Source organism: Malaclemys terrapin, chromosome 1, assembly GCF_027887155.1.
Source record: "Malaclemys terrapin pileata isolate rMalTer1 chromosome 1, rMalTer1.hap1, whole genome shotgun sequence".
NCBI classification, from domain to species: domain Eukaryota; kingdom Metazoa; phylum Chordata; order Testudines; family Emydidae; genus Malaclemys; species Malaclemys terrapin.
In genome coordinates this window covers 162,541,757-162,558,245 of record NC_071505.1, presented here as the reverse complement: position 1 = coordinate 162,558,245, position 16,489 = coordinate 162,541,757, and the positions used below count along the sequence as shown (strand labels likewise).

Sequence of the window (16,489 nt, the reverse complement as noted above, 5' to 3'; positions counted from 1 at the left end):
GAGGACCACAAGGAGACAATGTGATTCATTTTTTCCCCCCAAAAGGACAAACACCCTTCATACACAGAGCTGAAACACATTAACTACTTCCCTTGTATTACTTTCCAATGCAAGCCACTGCCACATTCACCCCAGAGATATGACGTGATCATGAATGGGAGGAGACATGGTCCATACAATCGAGACTGGGCAATGATTCACATAATCCTAAGTAGCAGAGTGAGGTGTCCAGGAGGCAATCCCTCAACTAAGATGTGGTCCAAACTCTGAAAAAGAGTGATAGAAGGCCGGTTCTAAATGTGTTCCAAACCCCATGCTAGGCACTAATGTAATATGAAACACTCTGTCCCCTCCTATCCCAGGGTTAACCTGCTATCTCCTGCAGAACTCATAGCACCTGCTGCCCCCCAGCTACATAGTGCCTGCTAGGAAATCCGATCCTTGCTTTTGAAAGAAATTCTAATGCTTGAGGCTATGACCGGACTCTACCCTGTTGTTGCCAACCCCGGAAACTGGATGTAGGCTTGTGAGCGGAGGTGGATTTCCTTCCCCACCTCTTCCTTTTTCACTAATCCTGAATTTTTAAAAGGCTCCTCCATGAATCACATGTGCCAGAGCTCTATTACTGTATCTCCTTTGAGGCATTGCAATGGAATTACAAGAAGCTAGACAGCAGATGTTTAGAGTTTGAAGCGACAGATAAAGAATGACGGACATGGGGCAGCGGCAGGACCTACCTCACTTTCATTCTTTAATTGCAGCTCAACAACTGACCACGGGGAACAGAACCATCCTCCTTGGCCTGCATGGAGAATTCAAGATCCTTATTACTTCAATTTAGGTTTCCCCACAGAGCAAACAGTCCAGCCATGACTCTGAACAAGCCACCCTCCAGCCTGCTGAACACAGCTAAGACTTTTGTGAAGACTACCTAGCAGGGGTCAACATGCCAACAATCTAAACTTTAGTGCTATGGACTTGTCCTGGTGAAACTTCAGAGGGTCCTTCAAAAAAATAAATGTAGAACTAGATATCCCTGTTCCCGCACAGAAAAAAAGTGACTGTGGTTTGATTAGAAATTTGTCTGTAAAGATGCAGTTAAGGGATGCACATGTACAGGGGATTGGGGATGGTTTCCAGCCATAGGTCATTAGGTTAGGACTTTGGAAAGTGTACTTGACCCATGCCAAAATGGCCTTCTCCTGAGAACGAACTGGCATGTGGGTTGCGGTGTGAACACAGAAAGCGCTAATCTGAGTGAATGCTGATGGCTACTTGGGAGCAACAGTGATGCACCTCTCTGTCTTTTGTCGTTAGAAGCTCTCAATGGCCCTTTGGGGATTGATGTGGTTACATCAGCAGTGGACTATTTTTCTGGTGAACTGTAAAACCAAGCAACTGACTGCTCCCGGTCAGTAAATATCCTGCGTGTTTTTGTCAAGAATAGCTATGCTAACCCTGCTGTCCTGGCTAAACGCCAACTTAGGTAATTAAGTTCTGCCTGTCTTTAAAAATACACATCCTGTTGTCGTTTTTAAAGCTAACTCCTCACTTACTCTCTTTCATCTTATTGTGTAGTGAAGCTGATGAAGAGTGGCTGCTGTGTCCCATTCTAACCCTGACTGTATTTCAGTGGGTGGGTGAAGGGGGTGGGTCAGTCAGAGGAGCAAAGCATCATGGCAGTAACGTGGAATGTCCATGCCAGGGCAGGTGAAGACAGGAAAGCAGAGAAAGTCAAGGAGATGGCGAAAAAGTCATTTAGGGGCAGATGGAAAGGGTATTGTGCGGTTATGCAGAGGCCAAGAGGAGGTATAGTAAGAGCCCATGCTTGTTTTTTCTCTGAAGCTGAAAGAGATGCTGATTTGTGCCTCATGAGAGGGTCTGACAACGTGAAAGCAGCACATTTACAAAAAGAAAAATGGGTCTTTGTTTTGAGCTGGTGATATGGTTGTTTTTTTCCCCCTGCAAATTTAGCTTTGCCCTTGCCTGCTGGAGTTTCTCTGACAACCCTTTTTAATCACCAGTGGCATATGTGGAAATGGAAATTGTTATCTCCAGCCCTGACCTCACCTTCCTGCCTTTATTGTGCCACTGAAACGGAAGTGAATTCTCAAACCTCAGAGTAAAAGCATCCCTGAATGGATGTCAGTCACAAAGCCTGAAGAACTGAGAGGGGAAATATTGTGGGCAGACACCAATGCCTCTGAATAGTACATTTACTGTAATTGAAATAAGCTACTGAGGGGAAAACAGACAATGAACAGACTGATCTAATGCTTCTGAGCAGTAAACATATTGTCACTCACAAAGGAGGGGTGGAGCAGTTTCTTAAGGGATACTGGGGAAGCACATGGGGGAGGGGGATGCTCTGATTGGTTATGTTCTTGTAAAGGACATATGTATGTATAAGGAAAGGAGGAGTGGTCAAGCAAACTTCTCCCAGGTCACTTGTGCTTGCTATTTATTGCACAATGCACTTCAGTTACCAATCAGCAGTACCTCTTGCTGTTTCATTCCTACCCTCCTCTGCCAGTGCAAATCATCATAGTATAGATGTTGTTCTGGCTCTGAGCCCTACGCAGCTCTGCCAGATACACTTCAACTCTAATCCGTATCACCCTCTGCTCTTCTAAACTAGAGAAGAAAAATAAAAAAAAACCCTGTAATAATAGAAGACAAGGGAAAGAAAAAATATACGCTCATGAGTAACTGTATAGAGTCACAGGGCTAGAAGGAACCAGTAGGGTCATCTAGTCTAACACCGTGCCAAGATGCAGGATTTGTTATGGCTAAACCATCCAATACAGATGGCTATCCAGCCTCCTTTGGAAAAACCTCTAGTGACGGAGCTTCCACAACTTCCCTAGGCGTCTGTTCCATTATCCTACTGTTCTTACAATTAGCAAGTTTTTCCTGAGATTTAATCTGAATCTGCTATGCTGTAGTTTGAACCCATTTCCTCTTGTTCCTCCCCGCTGTAGCAAGAGAGAACAACTTTTCTCCATCTTTTTTATGGCAGACTTTCAAGTATTTGAAGACCACTATCATGTCTTTCTTTAATATCTTATTTTCCAAACTAAACATACTCTGGTCCTTCAGCCTTTGCTCGTATGGCTTGCATTCCATCCCTTTGATCATCTGTGTCATGCACCTCTGGATCCTTTCCAGTTTTTTTACATCCTTTCTATACATGGTGATCAAAATTGGACACCGTACTCCAGCTGAGGCCTAACCAATGCCGAATAGAGCAGTTCTATCACCTCCTGTGACTTGCATGCTATGCCTCTGTTAATGCAACCTAAAATTCCGTTTGCTTTTTTTGCAACAGCATCACATTGCTGACTCATTTTGCGGTTGTGATCCACCACTACTCCCAGATCATCCTCAGCAGTGCTGCTGCCACGGCAGTTATCCCCCATTGTGTATTTGTGCATTGGGGTTTTCTTCCCTAAGTGTAGCACCTTACATTTGTCTTTGCTGAATTTCATTTGTTGTCTATAATCAAGTTCTCCAATTTATCAAGATCCCACTGAATTTTAGCTCTATCCTCCAAAGTGTTGGTAACTCCCACTAGCTTTGCATCAGCTGCAAATTTGACCAGTATGCTCTCTACTCCTACATCCAGGTCAAAGATGTTAAATAACACTGGACCCAGAGCAGATCCCTGTGGAACTTCACACGAGACCTTCCACCAATCTGACATCATTCCATTAATAGTTACTCCTTGTTTGTGGTTGTTTAACCAATTATGCATCCGCTTAATGGTAGTTCCGCCAAGCCCACATTTCTCCAGCTTACTTATCAGTATGTCATGTGGGACTGTATCAAAAGCCTTGCTGAAGTCCAGGTATATTATGTCAACTGCATCCCCCCATCCACACAACCAGTTACCCTGTCAAAGAAGGAAATAAAGCTGGTTGGGCAATATGATTTGTTCTTGGTAAATCTATGCTGGCTGCTAGTGATTACCTCCTCATCCACCAGGTATTCACAAATTGAATGTTTTCTACATTGCTCTAGTAGCTTCCCAGGTATCAAAGTTAGGCTGACTGATCTATAGTTCCAGGACTCCTCTTTTTTCCCCTTTTGAAAGGTGGGCACTATGTTAGCCCTTTGCCAGTGTTCCAGGACTTCTCCTGTCATCCATTAAGGTTGCAAGTATTATTGCATACAAGGTAGATGTTGTGCCAGTCTGCTACTTTCCTTTGAGCACATAGGTACAACCTCACAGGCCTCAAAGTAAAAAGTTACTCCAGGCACTCCAGCTTATTCATGTGGGGAAGAGGATTTTAGCTTTTCTGCACCACCTAATGGGACTCTCATAGTGCCTGGAGTGACTTTCAATTGAGAACGCCAAACTCAGGACAGACTGTCAGAAAATAGGGCAGATACTCCAAACTGGTGGTATACTCTATCATTAGATTTCACCAAACCAGCAATAAAAATGTACTTCTGGACTATATTTTCCCTGGAATATATACAGTCCCCTTGGCATTCCAGCCTCTTACTACCATCCAGCCAAACTGAACTTTATGATGAAAGGTTATTAAAACCAAAACTCGCCACACATTAGGTTCTTCCAGTCCCAAAGGACTAGTCACTTACCCCAGGTCAAAATATGCTCCAGATCTCCCCAAATACAATGCTAGTAGCCAATTTCTTTAGTATCTAAAACTAAAATTTATTAGCTAAGAGAAGAAATTAGTTGTTAAAAGGTCAAAGGAGATAAAATGCACTACTGTTGAATCAGAATACATGATTCCAGTTGTTAGCAGAGATATAATGTCTGCTAATTCTCCATAAGTCTCTTAGAATCTTTCAGGGTGTCCCAAAATAGTATTGTCCAATAGTCCAATGGGTCAAACTCCCCTTGTTTAGAGTTCAGCAGATCAGAGGTGGCAGGATTGTGCCCAAGGTCCATTTTTATAGCTCTTTCACACAAAGAACACGTTGATAGGTGTCCAGACAGAAAAAAACAGTCACAGCTTATGTGTTCCTCTGATGAATAATAGGTGACCAAGGCTGTGAATGTCCCATTGTTAACCAATGACCCTTGCTTTAAAGTCAACCACCCTTTCCTTTAAAGATTTAAGACTTCACTCTGGTTGCCAGGCCATTCAAAGATAATGCATTTAGTAACTGCCCTTCAACCTAATATGATGGTCTACAGCAATGGTTCTCATGGCCAATGTGACATCCTCAGGACCAAACAGGTAGTATTGGATGTGGCCCACAATGGTAAATAGGCTGAGAACCACTGGTCTGCAGGAGGTTTACATTATAAGTTAACAAGTTTCAGATAGACTTAGGCCTTGTCTACATTAAGCAGTTTTGTCGGCAAAAGACAGCTTTTGTCGACAAAACAGTGGAGGCGTATACACTACTATGCTACTCTGGTGACAAAACTGTCCTGTTTTGCCGACAAAATAAAACCACCTCAACGAGAGGCATGGAGCTTTTTGTGGAAAAATTAGAGCGACAAAGCATCAGTGTAAACACTGCATTTGTTACGTCGTCATAACTGGCCTCCACTCACTGTTCTGCTCTGCTCACTATTTTGAACTCCGCTGCCCTGCACCCAGCTCCACAGGCATGTACTCCTCCCCTTTCAAGCCCCCAGGAACTATGGAAATTCCTCAGGGTGCAGAGCTCACCTAGCTACTGCCCTGCTGAGCATGACAGCAGCAAATGCACTGCTGCCTGGACTACAGGGGAGGAGTGGATCATCTTGGTCTGTTCTGAGGGGAGGCTGTGGGAGAACTCAGAGGAAATCACAGAATCATTAATGTGGAATCCTGCTCTCCCCGGCACTAGGAACACAGCCGCAAGCAGGCCGGGTGGGCTGCTGCTGGGAGATGGGGGAAGAGACTCTGCCATGCAGTGCAGAGCCAGCGAGGGAGCCTGAGGCTGATGACCGGGGAGGGGGGGCGCGGGGGGGCAGTGTTCCCCTCCCCCAAGATTGGTTGCTTCAGTCTCCTGTCTGAACGTAAAGAGACATAGGGTTGCCAACTGTCTAATCACACAAACCTAAACACCCTTTCTCCGCCCCTTCTCCAAGGCCCTGCCACTTCCACAAGGCCCCGCCCCACTTACTCCATTCCCCCCTCCCTCCATCGCTCACTCTCCCCGACCCTCACTCACTTTCACCGGGATGGGGCAGGGAGTTGGGGTGTAGGAGGTAGTGTGGGGTGCAGGCTCTGGGAGGGAGTTTGGGTGTTGGAGGGGGCTTTGGGCTAGGGTAGGGGGTTGGGTATGGGAGGGGGTTGCGGGGTGCAGGCTCCAGGAGGGGGCCCAGGGCTGAGCCTGGGCAGAGGTCGGGGTGCAGGCTCCAGGAGGGGGCTCAGGGTTGAGCCTAGGGCAGGGGTGCAGGCTCTGAAAGGGAGTTTGGGTGCAGGAGGGAGGTCAGGGATGGATCAGAGAGTTCGGGGTGCGGGCTCCGGCCAGGCAGTGCTTACATCGGGTGGCTACCAGTCGGCGGCGCAGCGGGGCTAAGACAGGCTGCCTGCCTGCCCTGGTCCTGGGCCACTCCCGGAAGTGGTCTTCAGGTCTCTGCAGCCCCTAGGCACCTGGGCAGCCATGGAGGCTCGAACGCCGACTCTGCAGCTCCCCTTGGCCAGGAACTGTGGCCAATAGGAGTTGCAGGGGTGGAGCCTGCCTTAGCCACGCTGTGCTGCTGACCGGGAGCCAGCCGAGGTAAGCGGAGCCAGGGGGCTCCGTGCGCCGCTCCCAGAAGTGGCCAGCACATCCTTGCAGCCCTGAAAGGGGGCTAGGAGGCACTGCACACTGCCCTTACCTGCAGGGTTCACCCCTGCAGCTCCCATTGGCCACAGTTCCCGGTGAATGGGCGCTGTGGAATCGGTGCTCGGGGTGAGGGCAGTGCGCGGAGACCCCTGCCACCCCCACCCACCCAGGGGCCGCAGGGACGTGGCAGTTGCTTCTGGGAGGAGCGCAGGGGCTGGCAGGGAGCCTGCTTTAGCCCTGCTGCATGCCGGACTTTCAGCACCTAAAATCTCCCGGGTTGGCTTCAGTAGCCTCTGGGAGATAGAGCCTGATTCTGGGAGACTCCCAGCAAAACCAGGAGGGTTGGCAATTCTAAAGAGACAGCATGTTGACACACTCACTTTCTTCCAACGCACACTCTCTCTCACACACACTGTCTCCCTCCCCCCCACACACTCCCTGTCACACACACTACTCCCCTGACACCCCCCTCACTTCTGTTAAAAAGCAGCTGGCAATCTAGTAGGATGCCCATGGAATGATGAAATTGAGAAACCTGCATCATGTGATGCTGTGCCTGCCCCATGAGGCATCGCAAACCCTTCCCAAAGCACCCTGCAGCCAGTTGCACAATGGGATAGCTACCCACAGTGCACTGCTCCCTGTGTTTATGCAAGAGCTGCTAGTGTGGATGTGCTCTGCTGATACAAGGAGCATAGTGTGGACATGCAACAGCGGCTTAATTAAAGTGGTAGCTGTATGTCAGCATAATTTGTGGTGACAAAACTCTGTAGTGTAGACAAGGCCTAAGACGATACTATTATCCTTTTAAGTATCAGAGGGGTAGCCGTGTTAGTCTGTATCCACAAAAACAACAAGGAGTCCGGTGGCACCTTAAAGACGAACAGATTTATTTGGGCATATGCTTTCATGAGTAAAATACCCCACTTCTTCAGATGCATCTGAAGAAGTGGGGTTTTTTTACCCACGAAAGCTTATGCCCAAATAAATCTGTCTTTAAGGTGCCACCAGACTCCTCATTGTCCTTCTAGTAAACTTCATCTAAATGCAGGCCTTTTGATGTAATGACAATTGAGTATAGTTGCATACATAATGCAAAAGTAATATGGAGTTACAAGACATGAAAAGGATTTAGCAACTACAGGTTAAATGTATATCAGGGTAACCAAATTAACAGAATGTAGGTAAATACAATTACAATCTATTCTTGATTTTTATCAACACAAGTGAATGGGCTTGTGTCTGCTAACCTATTTATGTACCTTTGTTACCCCCACACAGTGAATTAACATTTCTTTGAGGTCATGCCCTAAGCTAACTAGCTGTCAGCACCACAGGGACATTTTGCTGAAGCCATTAACAGCTGTGGGAGTTTTTTGAAAGGTCAGTAAGTGGGTTGGGGTGCTGTAAGCTCAGAATTCTCCAGGAGTCACCCTCTGTCCCTCTCTACTAACTCTCCATACTCTGTCAGCACAGGGCTCAGACAAGGAAACAATTTCCCCCCTTCATTAATATTTTCAGATAGGGCCCAGGACAAAATCCCACCATCTCCACATAGTTTTTTAAAGGAAAAATGACAGTATTCTACCCTATATCTGAATTTTCATCATCACGGAAACATCTTCTCAGAGTTGGATTTTTCCCTCTCCCAAAACTGCCTTCTATCCTTTTGAACTAGGAATTGAATGGGGGTCAGCTCACAGCAGTTTGGTGCATCAGCATATTTATGTGGCGGGTGCCAGAATCTAAACTTAATCTCTTTTTAAATGAAAGTCAGTAGCCATTATGGCTGTACAAATAACCATAGTTTTACAAGTCATCCAAAGGACTGTACCTCCAGCAACACCTTAAAACCATGCTGGGGCTTTGGGTCATTTAGCAATGTGCTAACTTGTGGAAAAGTACCACCTACTGAGTCATTAACACAACTCCCTGCAGCAGCTTTGGGTGCCTCTCGGCCAGGTACCAACTTGCTTGGCTTGATTCTGCTTTGCTCAGATGGAGGAAATGGAATCACAGTATAAAGTGATGTGCAGTCTACTCAGAGAACAAATGCACGGAGCCTTTAATTTTCAAAATAGCTTTATTTGGTCTTTTTTCAGCATAGTTAGAACACAATGATAAATAATAGAGTCAATGCATTAGTAAGAGAGGTAGCTTCAGATAAGAGAAGCATTAAGTAGCAATAACAAAGTCCCTAGCACAACAGTAACTGTCAGCAACTATCTCTAATGTCCTTACAAACACATAGATGAATACACATTAATACACATACAAATGCTTGTATCACACTGGGGTATTGAAACAGTTGCAGTTCTGGGAAATTGAAGAAATCTGTCTTTCCTCACAGGAATGGATTTGAACTTTGAATCTGAAAGTTACTTTAGTCTCAAGAAACTCAGCTGCTAAATGTTCCCTGTTGCCTTAATAACTATGCATATAGCATTTACATAAAACTGTAACCCAGCATGTCTTACAAAAAGTTAAATAACGTGGAACATGACTGATGCTAGAACAAAAGCTAATGGACTAGAATAGCCAAATGCCTCACAGGAAGGTTTTAACAGTGCTCTAGATGGGATACAAGGCTTAAACCTTATATCCACAGGAAATTTAGATGTCTTAGAAATGACAGAAGAGAAGTAGCAGCTGCAATATTCATTCATAGTGAAACATGCATAGGAATGACAGTAAACAGAGGGTCAGCTCAGCCACTTAATTCCCGCAATAATGCACGAGAACTGTCCATGGAGCTGCAGAGTAATGGATTAGAAAGCGTACACAGTGCTAGCAGATGCATTAGTGATACCTATTATGTTGTTATAACCATGTTGGGCCAGGATATTAGAGAGACCAGGTGGGTGAGGTAATACCTTTTATGGGACCAACTTCTGTAGGTCGGGTGGAGCGAGAAGCTTTCAAGCATATACAAAGATCTTCAGGACCTGCTCAAAAGCTTGTCTCTTTCACCAACAGAAGGTGATTCAATAGAAGATATTACCTCACCCACCTTGTCTCTCTAATATCCTCTCAATAGACTACAAAGGGCTACTGTTTCTATAGGAACAGGAAGCCATGCTTGTCATGGGTGACAGCTGCCGTTGGCCTGTGATTATTGCTATAGGTTCAGTGGGATTATTTGCACGCTTAAAATTAAGTACATGCTTAAGAATTTTGATGGATTAGGGCCACCATGTGCACACACATGCACAAAACCCAAAGCAAGAACAACAAAAAAGCACTACAGATATCTTCAGATAAAACATTTTGAGCTGTTCAGTTTCTCCAGAGCTTGACCTTTTCTTTAACTTGACCTCTTTAGAGAGAAAAGTTTAGGATATGCTGGTTTTCTTTAACCAAGCCCCTGCTAAACCCACCCATCCTTAACCAAATTAAAGTGACCAGTCTGAAACATGCCAAACCAGGATAACCTTAAAAAAAAATCCCAAAATACATTAAAGTCAGAAAAATCCTAATGTTGATGATGCATGAGGTGGTCAACTTTAAATAGCCATAACTTTAGATGAAGTCAATTTTTCTTCCAGCGTTGTTTAGATTTTTAATACTCAGCTAGGCTTACAAAACAAGCCACATCCATGGTTTCTAGCTTCAGCTGTCTGAGTTAGCCCCAGCACAAAATTTCTGATAATAAATTATGAGCAGAAGTGTATTTTTCTCATTTGTACAACTCAAGAATGACCAAAGTGATTGTTTGAACTAAGAAGAAACAAAGATTGGGCTGAGACCAACACTAGAAACTTTAAGATCATATGGAATGTGTGAAAAAGTTAAGACAATTGAAAAAAAAATGGGTATTGGAATGAATGCTTGATCTCAGCTTGTAGTGATGGTGCATGCTGCCCTTATATAAGAACATGACATGGTGTCAAGGCTGATTCCCCACTCTGGCACTTCGAGTGCAGAAGGTGGGGACCCACAAGGATTCTAAAAACTAATACTGGCCACTCCAGGCTTGTATTAAACTCCCAAGGTCACAGCTTTTCTCTGACCTTGGATTGGTAGATACTGCCACCACCCAAGTGCAGAATCCCTTTGAGAGCCCAGGTGCACTTGGGAATTCCTTCCTCAAGTCCTTTCACCCCCCCCCCACTCCGGGGAAGAGGTGAGAAAGAAAAAAAAAGGAAATCAGCTGTTGCCACCAGCTAATTAAACAACCTGTGCACTAACCTCTTCAGACACAAAAATCCAATTCTATTCTTATAAAAGGTAAATTTTATTTTAAAAAAAGGGAAGAAAATACATCTGGGAACTCTGACTACTGCTAGAATTTAAAAGAGCAACTACAAGGAATAAGCACCAAGAATAGTTTTTTTGCGGTCCCGCTTAAGAGTTACAGGCAAAACAAAAGCACTTGGGGTTAGCACAGAGGAATCCACAAGCCATAAAGAAATAAAATGGATAAACCTAATTGCGTCTTCCTAGACATTTCCTGATCTACTTGCATATTTGGGGTTTTAAATGAGTAGTTTCTAGGTATGATACTGATGATTTTTTCATACCTGGCCCAAGCTTCTTAAATCATAGCTCTGTCCTGTCTGCCTCTCCCCGGGAGAACAACAACAGACAGACAAAAGAGGAGTCATTTTTCAATTTTAAATAGTTCTAGCCTTCTCATTGGCTCTTTTGGCCAGGTGTTCACTCACTTCTTTTTACCTATGCATAGCAGTGAGACTTTTTAACCCTTTACAGGTAAAGCAATTAGAGAACAGCTACTAAGAGGGATTTTATAGCTACTGGCTGACTGCTTGGGGTGGCTCTACCCTGCATTTATCACACATGGTAAATCTATTTTATGCAAACTTTTACATAAATGCTGTTGAAGTCACACAAGCACACCCATTAGGCAGGTCAGAGTATGCCATCTGATGTAACATTGAGAAGTAGGATGTTATCTCTAGGTGGAGGATAATTGCTGCCCTGTGCAAAAGCATTTGGTTATTCTGTATAAATAAGTTATAAAATGCAGAGTAGAGAGAGCTAGTCCAATGTCACGTAAAAGTCCAGGGAGGGCATTGTGCGGACTAGTCCAAACATTCTGGCAAGCGAGCAGGGAGTTAGCTGGGGCACTAGCTGGAATTTGTTACTTCAGAAAACACAAGAGGTACGATGGGTGAAAATGGAATGGAAAAGGAGCAATGAGGAATGCCAGTATTCCTATTTTTGGATTTTATTTTAACTCCTTCTTTCCTCTCCTCATTTTCAACCTTTAAAAATAATTTATTCTGGCTTTTTTAATCCTTAAGCTATTAGCTTTTATTCATTAGCTTTGCCACTACTGCTGTATCTGGTTAACGGCCTGTCTTGAAATCCTATAGCTCTTTCACCAGTAGTGCCAGGTAAATGCAGTGTGGCTGGAGCCATGTTGAAGATCAACAGCAAGAGGAGGAATGTAAGGAAGGGAAACAACAAGTCTTGTGAATGAATTCCCTGGACAGATGATCCAGATCCATCAGTCATTCACTGCTAAAGAAGCAGGGCCGGCTCCAGGGTTTTGGCCGCCCCAAGCAGCCAAAACAAAACAAAACAAAAAAGCCGAGATCGCGATCTAAAAAAAGCCGTGATCGCGATCTGCGGCGGCAATTTGGCGGGAGGTCCTTCACTCTCAGGCGGAGTGAGGGACCGTCCGCCGAATTGCCGCCGAATACCTGGACGTGCCGCCCCAAGCACCTGCTTGAGAAGCTGGTGCCTGGAGCCGGCCCTGTGAAGAAGAACCTGATCAGCTAGATAGGAGGAAAGAAGCAGGTGGATAGTTGCTGTCCAGTGGGACTGAGACAGATGACATTAGGTCTATCCCTTACATGTCTGAATCTGGTGTCACTGTTTTACTTCCTATCTTCCAGCTACAGAGTCTAGGTTGGATCACACTTCCCTTTTATTGATGTTACTTTCAGGCCACGCCAGGTCACTGCGCCTAATGCTGAATCAGGTTTGCCAAGGAATGATCCAGTAGATGGGTTAAGATGCTTTAGATTCTAGAAAAAAAAAATGGAAGAAAATCTTGTTGATTGTTGAAAACAAGAAAAGCGGACTGACCAATTGCTTAAAATACAGCAGCAGCTGTAACTAAAGGTTCCCCTAGTCACGTTATATTGAGTGTTGGATTTCTTATACACAGACAGGCTACCACGTAGCTTGAGTTCCACCTTTATTTCCCTTGCTTACCAGGAAGCATACTTCATCTGGAAATCTCTGTAGCACAGAGAGACATCTTGTGAATGAATTTCACAACTGCCAGTAAATATATAATTATGTAACATGTGATCTTTAGGGTTTTAACCCAGGACCTATTGACCTAACAACAGGAGCTCCAGTCTGTTAGCTCAAAGACTGTACAGACTCAAACCTCTATGAGGTCCAGCCACTAAAGGCAGACAGAGCACCTTAAGCAGTTACAACTACATCTATTCATGCTCAGCAGGTAGGTCCCTATGCAGCAATTGCTTATCTGTTATCAGGTTCCCCTGTTTGGGCTTCAGTATACTTCTGACATCAGTCTCCTCAATGCCAGGTTTACTATTTTCCCCCAAGGAAGAGGATTCTTAAACTGAAAGCCTTTTGGAGGCTTTGTTTTGTTTTTTGTTTTCTAACTAGAGAATGTGCCTTGAGAATCTGTTTCTGAAAGAAGTTCAACAGAGATTATTCAAAAGTTAATGACTACAGCATACTTTGTGCCAGTTATTTCTCTTTTGGCACAAGCTGTCCCGATGGAACACAGTCCTTTCCTGGACAGGGCCGGTGCAAGGATATTTCACACCCTAGGCGAAACTTCCAGCTTGCGCCCCCTTCTGACCTGGGGAGCCAGGGCTGCCCTAACTATTTTGGAGCCCTACGCAGCCCCCAGGCCTCCGTGGGGGGGGGGGGGGGGGGGGCTATGTGGGGCCCCAGACTTTTGCGGGAGGACTGGGGGAGGGAGCAGGCCTCTGTGGGGGACGGGGGGGCTGGCCACTTCCTGCGGGAAGTGGAGTGACCCGGCCCCAGCCTGCTCCACTCCCCGCCGCGCCACCGGCGAATGCGGGGGTAGGGGAGCGGTTCCCCCCTGCCCCCAAGCCTGGGAGCCAGGGGAGCGGAGCAGGCCGGGTCCGGGTCACTCCACTTCCTGCAGGAAGTAGGCAGATCCCCATCCCCCACGGAGGCCTGCGCCAGCCCCCTCTTAGGCCTGGGGCCCCAGCCTGCTCTGCTCTCCTGGCTCCCAGGCATGGGGGAAACCGCCCCCTCAGCAGTCACCAGCAGCACGGCTGGGAGCCAGGGGAGCGAAGCAGGCTGGGGCCGGATCACTCCACTTACCATGCGGTGAGTGCAGGGTCCGGCCTGGCTGCAATCTTCAGGGGAGTGGAGGTGGGGCGGGGCGCCCCCCCTGCGACAGCTCCTCACCCCCTCTCCGCCCGGGGAGCCCCCCCCACGGCAGCTCCCTGCTCCGCCCTATGGCGCCCCCTCTGCCCGGGCAGCCTTCCCCGCCCCAGCTCACCTCCGCTCCGCCTTCTACCCTGAGCACGCCGGCGCCGCTCCACTTCTCCCGCCTTCCAGGCTTGCGGCGCCAATCAGCTGTTTGGTGCGGCAAGCCTGGGAGGGGAGGAGAATTAGAGCAGGGGCGGCGTGCTTAGGGGAGAAGGTGGAGCGGAGGTGACCTGCACATCGTCCTCCCCCCCGTTACTTGCTGCGGGCGGGGCAGCCCTCCCCGCGTTCCTCTGCCCCAGCTCACCTCCACTCCACCGCCTCCCCTGAGAGTGCTTTTTGGTGTCCCCAACCACTTGGTGCCCTAGGCGGCTGCCTAGTTCGCCTAGTGGTTGCACCGGCCCTGTTCCTGGAGATTCATAACAGTGGTGATGGTAGGGTTGCTGGTTTAACTTGATGGAGCATTTCACCTGTACAATAGATCAGTGAATCAAATCCACCTCAGATCAGTAGTGAGTAGTTACCAGTGGTAGTTACCAACTGATGGCTCTCCAGGAGCATGAATAAAAATTAGAATAAAAATAAAATAAAATAAAACAAAACAAAAAACATATTTCTAAAATTTAAATCGGAGTTTTCTTTTTGAAAACAAATATGTTTAAAATTAAATTTGAATTTATGATAGGCTATGTTAAGGCCTGTAACAAGGCCAGCTGCCTCCTGAGTGCCTCCTCAGGGCTGGAGGTCATTCTGCAACACCCCACCACTGTTTCTCCTCTCTTTGATGCCACTTAAGAGCAGCACATGGGTTTCTCTGAGTTACCACCAACCATGCCCGCTTTAATTGAAACAGTTCACAACAATCAGAGTCCCCAAATGACATTCATCAACCAAACAGAAAAGTTTATACTTAGCTGTGGCATGTTCTATCACCACCAGAGCTCTTCTTCTGTCCCAATCTGTTCTCCCCTCCCTGCTCAGCCTTCCGGTTCTGGCCTCCAAGCCCAGACCCAATCAGGGTTTCCCACAGAAGGCTCCCAACTCCCCTGATGTCAGGCATTTCCTGCAGACCCTTTCACTTCCTGCAGTTTCCTGATCCCCCCACCCCCAACAGCTTTTTGTGGGGAAACCACGTGATTTCTCAGCTGTGGCTCATTCAGTAATCAGAGTGTGCTCTCCCCAGGCCCTCCAGCCCATAACAGTCAAGCCACACCTTTCAAGGCTGAAACATACTAGAATCTACTAAAATAATTTTAAAAAGATATATGCTGAACCAATGAGCCCTCCTTATATACCGTGAGGACCGAGTCCAAGATTTTGTTTTATATACAGAATCAATTTAGAAGGCAAGACATCTTTAACAAACTTTTGAATGCCAGTTGTATAAATATGGCACAACATGCCATGTACTGCATTAAGTTTTTATATTATTTTCAGTCTTTAGAACGGAGTGAACTCTGGTAATTTACTTATTTCCAGTTGTTAGTAGTTTCAATCTGTTGTGCACAAAAGATCTGCAGAAACACTTTTAGTTTCACTTTTTTTCTTATGTAATCTACACACTTAAAATAGTTTTATTTAACTAATTAAAACAATTTTTAAATGCTGACTGATTTGTGCATTTTTTAATTCAATTCCAATTTCCATCCAAAAGCAGCTTGATAGAAATCATGGGTAAAAAAAGTTACCTGATAAATAAGAAACACATTTTCTAACAATGAAAAAAATGGAGTAATTAAGAATTGAAATATAGAAAGAATATTCAGATTCTTAATTTCTGAAGGATGGCTTACATAGATGGTTAAATCAACGTGCAGGCACCTTACAAATTTTTGCCCTGCCAGAATCCGGCAAAGTCTCTCCACTCCACTCACCATTCTCACAGGAGGGGAGAGGATGCAAAGAGCCCATCAGCTCCACTCCCTCCTCCCCTCCTGTGAGCAACACATACAGAACTGTGCCCGTGCTCCTTGCCCTCCCCCTGCCACCTCCAGCCTGGGAAGAGGTAGAGGGGGGTGAAGCGCCACTGGAGCTGCGCCCCTCACCCTGGAAAGGGGAGAGGGAACCCCTCTGCTGTTGGCCTACATCTGGAAGAAGTAGCGTCAAAAACCCTAGGTGGGACTGAAGTGAGGCTGGGATGAACTGATGGGGAATGTGGGCTGGGTGCGGACTGAACTTTTGGAGGGGGCTGGGGCACAGGATTAATTGCTGGGCAGGTGAAGAGTCAAAATCCATGTGCTACTTATATAACATCCTGGTATATGGATTGTGTCAGCTCTTTTACAGGCCCCAAAAGTCCAGAGTTTGGTCAAGAGACCAGAGGTCTAGCAAATCG

At 46.1% G+C, this 16,489-nt stretch overlaps 1 protein-coding gene across 10 annotated transcripts in view; it reads right to left on the bottom strand.

Annotated features, from left to right (window-relative positions):
- LOC128846672 (OX-2 membrane glycoprotein-like) overlaps positions 1–16,489 on the bottom strand; it is a 154,795-nt gene that overhangs the window by 79,018 nt on the left and 59,288 nt on the right. For 8 of the 10 annotated variants that reach the window (XM_054045917.1, XM_054045932.1, XM_054045924.1 and 5 more), the window contains one exon: positions 8,806–12,734. The exons of the other annotated variants lie outside the window; for them this stretch is intronic. In XM_054045917.1, the coding sequence (XP_053901892.1) occupies positions 12,718–12,734 (17 nt within the window). In that variant the 3' untranslated portion in view covers positions 8,806–12,717. Of the gene's footprint in view, positions 1–8,805; positions 12,735–16,489 lie in introns of those variants that run through there. 10 annotated transcript variants of the gene reach the window in all.